The following is a 10,000-nucleotide window of genomic DNA, read 5'->3' as shown; positions in this document are numbered from 1 at the left end:
GTATGTACGCATGTATATGTGTGTGTATATAAATGTACATATATATCAATTATGAATATGTATGTATGTATGTATATATGTATATATGTATATATGTATGTATGTATGTATGTATGTATGTATGTATATATGTATGTATGAATATGTATATATGTATGTATGTATGTATGTATGTATGTATGTATATATGTATGTATGTATGATTTATAATGAGTCTTGAAGTCGGTTTATTGCAATAGGACCTCATTTATCACGTCAATCAAATAGTTCCACCACCACGCCTGCACATCGAGGCTGCACCGGATGTTTACGGAAATCGGAGGGAGGGAACGATCCATATATGTCACCAAGCGCATGCCAGCGCGAGTGAGTCATGGTGAACAAAACGTAATTGAAATAACAAAGGGAAGAACAGAGGGACATAATGTGATTAAGATAACAAAGGGAAGAACAGAGGGACATAATGTGATTAATATAACAAAGGGAAGAACAGAGGAACAAAACGTAATTGAACTAACAAAGGGAAGAACAGAAAAAAGGCAGAATGTGATGGAGATAACAAAGGGTAGAACAGAGGAACAAAACGTAATTGAACTAACAAAAGGAAGAACAGAGGAACAAAACGTAATTGAACTAACGAAGGGAAGAACAGAAAAAGGCAAAATGTGAAGAAGATAACAAAGGGAAGAACAGAGGAACAAAACGTAATTGAACTAACAAAGAGAACAGAAAAAACAAAGCAAAATATAACTGAACTAACAAAGGGGAGAATAAAAAAACAAAAACAAAAACAAAATGTAATTGAACTAACAGAGGGAAGAACAGATAAAAATACAAATGTACCGAAGATAATGAAAGAAAGATTTGAAGAACAAAATGTAATTAAGATCATAAAGGGAAGAAAAAAGACAATGTAAATAAAACAACGAATGGAAGAAGAGAAAACCGCACGCCATTACCGAAGGCCTTTTCGCTATATCACTTCATTTGCATCATTAGCAAAAGATAAACACACACACACACACACACACACACACACACACACACACACACACACACACACACAGACACACACACACACTCACACACCCACACACACACACACACACACACACACACACACACACACACTCACACACTCACACACTCACACACAAACACACACACACACACACACACTCACACACTCACACACTCACACACTCACACACACACACACACACACACACACACACACACTCACACACTCACACACTCACACACACACACACACACACACACACACACACACACACACACACACACACATATATATATATATATATATATATATATATATATATATATATATATATATATATATATATGTCGGATCACGTCGGTATGTAAGCGTGATTTGAAACTGTGGCTCTTTGATGCGGTGTCGAGGTTGTTGGTTGATTGTAAAAGGTGATAAAAGTGGCATTGATATAGTCAACCAACAATTATATCACCGTATCAGGGAACCACGAATTAATAATGAATATCGGTTGCTTATTTACTGATCTGGCCCGATAGCTGCAGCAGCCCCCCTCTTTCCGTTCATTGTAATCGGAATAAATAATTGGGCGAAAGGTTTGCGGCATATTTGAGAGAGAGAGAGATAAATAGATAGATAGAGATGGAGAGAGGGAGATAAGATAGAGTGAGACTTTCTTTGGATCTTTAGAAATAATTTTGAAAGAATGAATATAAACAAATGGTTTGATAGAAAAATAGCATCTTAATGTTGGAATTCTTTTTATAATAAATCGGAGAATATACAGTACACCTTAATGGAAATACATATGTACAATACATATAATATAGGTTTATATTTCTTATAAAACTGTATAGGAGAAAATTGAAAGAAATATGTCTATTATTGTTTATTAGAATATATACGAAAATGGAGATGATTATAAACAGTAAACCATATATACTCATATATACGGATATCCGTTATATAAAACACATATATAACAACACACCAAACAATGAAAAGAGACACAACCACAACAAATAAAGCAAATAAATAAAAAGCGTCGTTTTGGACATTAATAGTTTAATTTACTCCATGTCCGTGAAATACCTGATGATGAGTTTATTCTTGTCCGAAACGTCGCGATTTTATTTCCCTTTCTTGTTATGGATGTGTTTCATTTCATCTTTGTACAGACGTTACTGTGTCTAAATCTTTGTTCACATTACACTATATTTAACTACGTGAAAGAAAACTGTAAGCTCTATGGTACACTTTTATAGTTGTGGAATGGAGTTTTATTTATAACTAAATAAAATCCATAGGTGGTTTATTGTTATTTGCTTCATTAACTTATAAAATGGTTCTTGGGCTTTTTTGTACATGATAGAGTTATATAATAAACGCGGCATATACTTTATATGCATTTTATATATACCATGATTATGAATTGTCTATCGTCCAACGTTTTTAACTGAATTTATAAATAGGATATATAATTCAAATGTTAGTAAAAAAACAACAACTCCTCTTCGGTAGCTTCTCTTATCTTTACCTACACTCCTGCTTTTTGTATCTCATCACCTGCTTTTATTCTCTTTTGTTTCTTGTTTTTCTGACTTTCGAAGCCTGCTCTCTCCTTCTGCTTAAGGAGACTCGTCGCTCTCAGATAGCGTGGAGGCTCTTAGCAGGAGCGGGTGGCGGGCTGTTCCTGTAGGGCTAGGGGAGGGAAACGAACGTAGAAGAATTAGAGTTCAGGAATTTAAATATTTTTATGTTATTCAATGCAAAGTGATAAACGGTACACGTCAATTCACAAAATATGGATCAGTGATATATGTTAATTCACAAAATAGGGATCAGTGATATACATTGATTCACAAGATATTGATCAGTGATACGCGTTAATCAACAAAATAGGGATAAATGATTATCAGATGTTAATTAACAAAATAGTGATAAATAAACAAAATATAATAAATTTAATTAGAGGTGATAAGAAATTTAGGTGAGGTGAAAAATACTTTATCAGCTGACGGAGGAAGGCGAAACGGTACACAAAATAGGGACTAATGATGTAAACTGATATATGTACATAACATAAAAAGAAATGAACTGAATCAGACAAAAAAGTTAGAAAAAAAACACAGAGGGTCTGGAAATAATGAAAAGGAAATGCTTAGTACGTTGTGTTAAGATAAAAAGAAGAAACAGAAACGCGGTGAGGTGTACGAACGTATGCCATTTATTTTATTTCATCGGATTCAGTTCATTTTTTATATTCGAAGACTGCAGGGACAAATTCAAATAATCTTGATATTTTATTTTACCTAGAATAATACTAATTCAGAGTAATCTTTATACGATATATAAGGAGAATTATTCAGGGATAATGGGAGCCTGAGGATAGACAATGATGTAACTTGTTTTAGCACATCTATTCCAACTATGAATGCCTTTTGGGATTGATATAAAATCGAACCAACGCCTATTTATCACGAAAAAACAATGAAACAACAATCAAAACAACAAAGGTCTGAATACAGGTCATCGGAGGTCAATAAAGCCAGCACCTACAAAGACAGGTCATCCAGCATCCCTTTCAAGATTTACACGAGACAAATCAACACGCAGATGATGACGTCACGCATCTCCTCCCATATTTGTGACGTCAGACTTGACATGTATCAAAATTAAGAAATTTTATTAGGATGAATTAGGTTAGTAATGTGCGGCAATTTTGAGATTTGAATAACTTGTTGGTGTTTCATATATCTGAAAAATGAATAAAATGCCACGTAATATCTTTGTTTTCTTTGTATGTAGCATTACCTTAGTAAAAAAAAAAAAAAAAAAAAAAAATCATATACATACTGAAAATGCATTTGGAATTCACAATCAACCAAATGGATTTCGAAACCCTTACCTCATCGTTTAAAAATCTATTTTATGTAAATACCGTTTTCCTCAAACATTGTATCAACAATTTAGAATTAAAAAAAACCCTACCGTTGTATCAATAAGGTGAAATATTTTGTCATTCTTCACAACATCTATATCATCCGCATAAACTTTAGTGTGTTGGGACTACGTGTGTATTTGTATTTGTGTGGGTTGGCCTAACGAAGAAAAGCTTGGGGGAATACCTTACAGATTATTGCAATCCAAATAAGAATGAAAGAATAAGGTTGATAAAGACGAAGTGATAGATAGACAGATAGAGAAATAAAGGAACACGCACAGACCCACACAGAAACACTCTTTACACACACAAATTGATTAATAGATAAATAGAGAGAGATCTAGATAGATAGGTAGATAGATAGATAGAGAGAGGGAGAAAGAGAGAGAGAGAGAGAGAGCGAGAGAGAGAGAAGGAGGGAGAGAGAAGGAGAAGGAGGGATATATATATACGCGTGTGTGTGTGTGTGTGTGTGTGTGTGTGTGTGTGTGTGTGTGTGTGTGTGTGTGTGTGTGTGTGTGTGTGTGTGTGTGTGTGTGTGTATGTGTGTATGTGTGTGTTTGTGTGTGCAAATACACACATATATATGTAAATATGTATATATATACATATATATATAAACACATTTATATATATATATATATATATATATATATATATATATATATATATATATATATATATATGTATATATATGAACTAGATTTATTGCAGAATGTGAGACAACAGTTTCGGAATCGTCATCGACCCGAAGGTGGAATCGAGGACGATTCCGAAACTGTTGTCCCACTTTCTTCAATAAATCTAGTTTATGCATTGTGGATTTTTCTACTATAGTATCAACACGGTAGAGTGTTTTTCCACTCATATATATATATATATATATATATATATATATATATATATATATATATATATATATATATATATATATATATATACACACAAACAAAAGTCGCAAAAAACAAGGTCAAACATCACCAATGCCACGTGTGTATCAATCTGATCAGACCTTGACCTAGCCTTATACAGAGGTTAACCTTGACTCCGCGAATAATATTTTCGAGTCTCTGTGGACCTCGCCTAAGTGCACGATTTAGTGAATCCTTAATCCAATATTCCAGCAACAGAAACCATACGAGTCCAGGAGCTCCTATTGCAGATATTACATTGTGTTTCCTGGTATTTTTGTATTTTTTAAACAAATAATTTCCTGCTTTTACTTGCAAATGGCGGCAGGTGTACTAGGCATGAAGTTGATATTAGTCTATTTACTTATCTATATCAATAAACCTGCTTATTCATCTATGTATTGATGTATTTTTTTTCTTTATCAAATTATTTCTTTCGTAACTTATCTTTTATGCTCTAATCATTTATACTTAAACCTTCTTTATGTATCTATCTGTCTATCTATCTATCTTTTTGTAGCGAGTTGGAAATAGCTTAATTAGAGATCCGATATATTATTTCATAACTTATTGGTTAATTTTAATATCTGAATTTTAATGGTATTTTGTGTGTAAGCTGAGATTTAGGTGTGTGTGTGTGTGTGTGTGTGTGTGTGTGTGTGTGTGTGTGTGTGTGTGTGTGTGTGTGTGTGTGTGTGTGTGTGTGTGTGTGTGTGTGTGTGTGTGTGTGTGTGTGTGTGTGTGTGTGTGTATGTGTGTGTGTGTGTGTGTGTGTGCGTGTGTTCGTATTTATGTATGTATATATATATATATATATATATATATATATATACATATATATATATATATACATATATATAAATATATATATATATATATATATATATATATATATATATATATATATATATATATATATATATGTGTGTGTGTGTGTGTGCGTGTGTGCGTGTGTACATATACATACATACATATATATATATATATATATATATATATATATATATATACATATATATATATATATATATATATATATATATATATATATATATATATATATATATATATTATATGCATATACATATATATGTGTGTGTGTGTGCTTGTGTACATATACATATATATATATATATGTATATATATAAATATATATTTATATAAATATATATATATATATATATATATATATATATATATTTATTTATATATGTATATATATACATATATGTGTGTGTGTGTGTGCGTGTGTACATATATATATATATATATATATATATATATATATGTATATATATATATATATATATATATATATATATATATATATATATATATATATATATATATATATATATATATATATATATGTATATATATATATATAGATATAGATAGATAGATAGATAGATAGATAGATAGATAGATAGATAGATAGGTAGATAGATAGATAGGTAGGTAGGTAGGTAGACAGACAGATAGATGGGTAGATAGGAAGATGGATAGGTGATAGATTGTCAAATAGATATACAGGAAGATAGATAGATGCGAAGATAGGGAGGGAGGGAAGGAGAGAGAGAGAGGGAGAAAGAGAGAGAGAGAGAGAGAGAGAGAGAGAGAGAGAGAGAGAGAGAGAGAGAGAGAGAGAGAGAGAGAGAGAGAGAGAGAGAGAGAGAGAGAGAGACAGACAGACAGACAGACAGACAGAAAGAGAGAGAGAGAGAGAGAGAGAGAGAGAGAGAGAGAGAGAGAGAGAGAGAGAGAGAGAGAGAGAGAGAGAGAGAGAGAGAGAGAGAGAGAGAGAGACAGAGACAGAGACAGATAGATACAGGGGCAGAGATAGAAACAAATACACATGCACAGACAAAGACATAGACAGAGATAGAATCAGAGACAGAAATAGAAACAGATACATATACAGAGACAGACAGAGACAGAGACAGAAACGGAGAACAGAAATAGAAACAGATACATACACAAAGACAGACAAAGACAGACACAGAGAGAAAACGGGAAAGTTCCAAAAAGACAGACATACCGATAACTAAAACGAAATAAACTCTAAAGACCTACGACCACCCAGCAATGGCGTCCACTCACCTGTAAGTCCCCGTTCTTCTGGCGTGGTTCCTCCTCGGGTGATACCACTCGTCCTCCGGATTCCCGCCCGCGCCCGTCCCCGCCCACGCCCGTCCGACGCCTGGCCAGCGAGCGCCTACCCATCCGCCGGAGGAACCGCTGGAGGTGCTGGAGGCGCTGGACCAAGAGCTCCTGCTGTAGAGGTCACTCCTGGAGTAGTCCGAGTCTGGAAGGAAAGAGGTTTGTTGCAGTTCGAGGGGCTTCTCCGTGCGCTTTCCCATGCTGTGGTGTTTGGGTGTGGGTGGTGGGCGTGGGCGTTGGTATATCGTTGGTTGTTTATGGAGATATGTGTCAGCTGGTCACCTTGTTTTATATGTACACACACACACACACACACACACACACACACACACACACACACACACACACACTCACTCACTCACACAAGCGCACACACAAGCACTCGAACACATACTTATATCTATAACCTATTTATCTATCTATTTATCTATACATATGTGTTTATATATAAATATATAACTATACATTTATATATATGTTTAGACATATAGGTAGATATATAGATAGACAGACAGAGATAGATATACAGATAGATAGAGATCTACCTATCTGTATATATGTACAGATAAATAGATAGATCGATATTGTATACAGATGTGTGTGAACTTTGTGTGTGTCTACCTGCGTATGTGTACCAAGAGGGAAAGCGTGACCTAGATTGACCTGAACTCACCGCTATTGTGGCGGAAGCTGAGCGGCAGGATGAACTTGGAGGGCTCGAGGTAGGCCGCCGTCTGCCTGATGTCCTGTTCCGGTCGCAGCAGGTCCTCCTCCTTGACCAGCTGGCTCTCGACCATCCCTCTGTCCACCAGCTGCGTCTCGAAGGCCCTCGCCGTCTTCCCGGAGGCGCTGGAGACGCCCTTCACGCTGGCCCTCTTGTCGAAGCTCTCCTCGGGGGGAATTTGCTCCTCGGGGCTCGTCTGCCGGAACCTAAGGGGGGGGGGGGGGAGATGGCGCTTTCTTATCTTTTAGTTTTTTTCGTTGTGTTTCGTTTTTTTCTTTTTTGCGTTGTTTCGTTCTTTTCTCTCTTTTTTGCACTGTTTCGTTCTTTTCTCTCTTTTTTTTTCGTTGTGCTTCGTTCCTTCCTCCAAAACAATTCCACGTAGCTGTAACTATGAGTATCCCACATTACAAAAAACAAAACAAAACAACAACTTTGAAATTCACTAGACAATAACTATTATTCCTGAGAACATTATCGTATAAGGACTATAAAAAGGATAAGAAATTCATCTACAAATAAGAAAGAGAGAAAAAAAAAGTAAAAAATACGTAGATGAAGACAGAGAAAGAGAGAAAGAAATTCACCCGCTAATAACTCTGAGAATCTCACCTTACAAGAGATTAAAAAGATAATCACTTGACAAGATCTACAAAACAAAACAAAAAAACACCTGCCAATAACTTTGAGAACCTCACCTTGCGAGAGAAAAAAATCATCTAAGACAAAAAAGAAAAAAAAGAAAAAAATCACAAAGAAATAAAAAAGAAAAGAAAAAAATGTATAAGAAATTCACGTCCATAACTCACCTTGCAAGAGAAAAAAAATCAGCTGACTTCAAAGAACCTCACCTTACAAGAACACACGCACACACACACACACACGTACACACAAATCACCTGACAATAACGCCAAGAACACCTTACGAGAGAGAAAACAAGCAAAAAAAGAAAAAAAAAAGTAAACAAAAATTCACCTTAAAAGATCTAAAAAAAAAAAAAAAAAAAAAAAAGTCACCTACCAGTGCCTCTTGAGAGCCTCACCTGGCGATCTTGGAGATGATGAAGTAGACGGTGCCAATGAACATCATCAGTGCCACTATGGTCAACACGAAGGCCACGATCATGAGTTCCCAGTAGTGTAATCCTGGAAGGCGATCACGTGTTTATATTTTGTTTATTATTGTTATTTTTTTTTATCTTTTATTTTATTTTTTTTTAATTATTTTTTTAAGGGGAGGAGGTGGGAAGGGTGTTTTTTTTTTGTTTAAATCCTTCTCTCTTTTTTAAATTCTTTCTTTCTCTTCTTTGCTTTTTTGGCTTTCTTTTCTTCCTTGCTTACTTTCTTTCCCTTCTTCTGTATTTGTATCTTGCTTCCTCTCTCACTCCCTATCTTCTTTTTTTTTCCCTCTCTCTCTTTCTGATTTTCTCTCTCTCTCTCTCTCTCTCTCTTATAGTTTTTATCTCTCCCTCTCACTCTCCCTCCCCCCTTCTCTCTCTCTTATTGTATTTCTCTCTCCCTCTCCCTCTCCGCCCCTCCCTCTCTCTTTCTTTCTCTCTCTCTCTCTCTTTATTTTTTTCTCTCTCCCATTTCTCCTCATACTCTCTATGTAAACCTCAACATACATACATTCCTGTAAAGTAACGTTCTGCTACATATAATTACAATCATTTACTGGACAAACATAACAAAACTTTTTCTATCTTCGGTTTACAAAGGTACTTACCGAGATCTTCCCAGATGTTTCTCGAACACTTTCCCTCATAGTTATGAAACCCGCTGAAACAGAACAAAAAATTAGAATTACTTTAAAAGGAATCACTTGTCTTGCAGAGGAAAAAAATGATTTGTTTATTTTTTGTCACAATTAAGGTTTGTCATATGCGTTCAAATATTAGTCTTTATGAATATAAGTGAAGCACTGTGAGATAGATTCACACACGCACACACACACACACACACACACACACACACACACGCATAAAAACACACGCAAACACACACACACAAATACACACACACACGAAAACACCCCCACACACGCACACATAAACACACACACACACGCGCGCACACAAAAACACACACAAACACACACACACATACACACACGCACAAAAACACACACAAAACACACACACACACATACACACACGCACAAAAACACACACACACACATACACACACGCACAAAAAAAACACACGCACACACACACACACACACACACACACACACACACACACAC

The 10,000-nt window shown here is 35.2% G+C and overlaps 1 protein-coding gene across 1 annotated transcript in view; it reads right to left on the bottom strand.

Moving 5' to 3' along the window:
- Positions 1–2,599: 2,599 nt before the first annotated feature.
- The window catches only part of LOC113803262 (uncharacterized), a 16,976-nt gene continuing 9,575 nt past the window's right edge, over positions 2,600–10,000 (bottom strand). Inside the window, exons 3-7 of the mRNA XM_027354003.2 lie at positions 9,481–9,533; positions 8,798–8,900; positions 7,707–7,963; positions 6,974–7,178; positions 2,600–2,719 (exon numbers count right to left, since the gene is read on the bottom strand). Of these exons, the coding sequence (XP_027209804.2) occupies positions 2,647–2,719; positions 6,974–7,178; positions 7,707–7,963; positions 8,798–8,900; positions 9,481–9,533 (691 nt within the window). The 3' untranslated portion in view covers positions 2,600–2,646. The remainder of the gene's footprint in view (positions 2,720–6,973; positions 7,179–7,706; positions 7,964–8,797; positions 8,901–9,480; positions 9,534–10,000) is intronic.

Source organism: Penaeus vannamei, chromosome 24 (assembly GCF_042767895.1).
Source record: "Penaeus vannamei isolate JL-2024 chromosome 24, ASM4276789v1, whole genome shotgun sequence".
NCBI classification, from domain to species: domain Eukaryota; kingdom Metazoa; phylum Arthropoda; class Malacostraca; order Decapoda; family Penaeidae; genus Penaeus; species Penaeus vannamei.
This window is presented reverse-complemented; position numbering and strand designations above follow the sequence as displayed.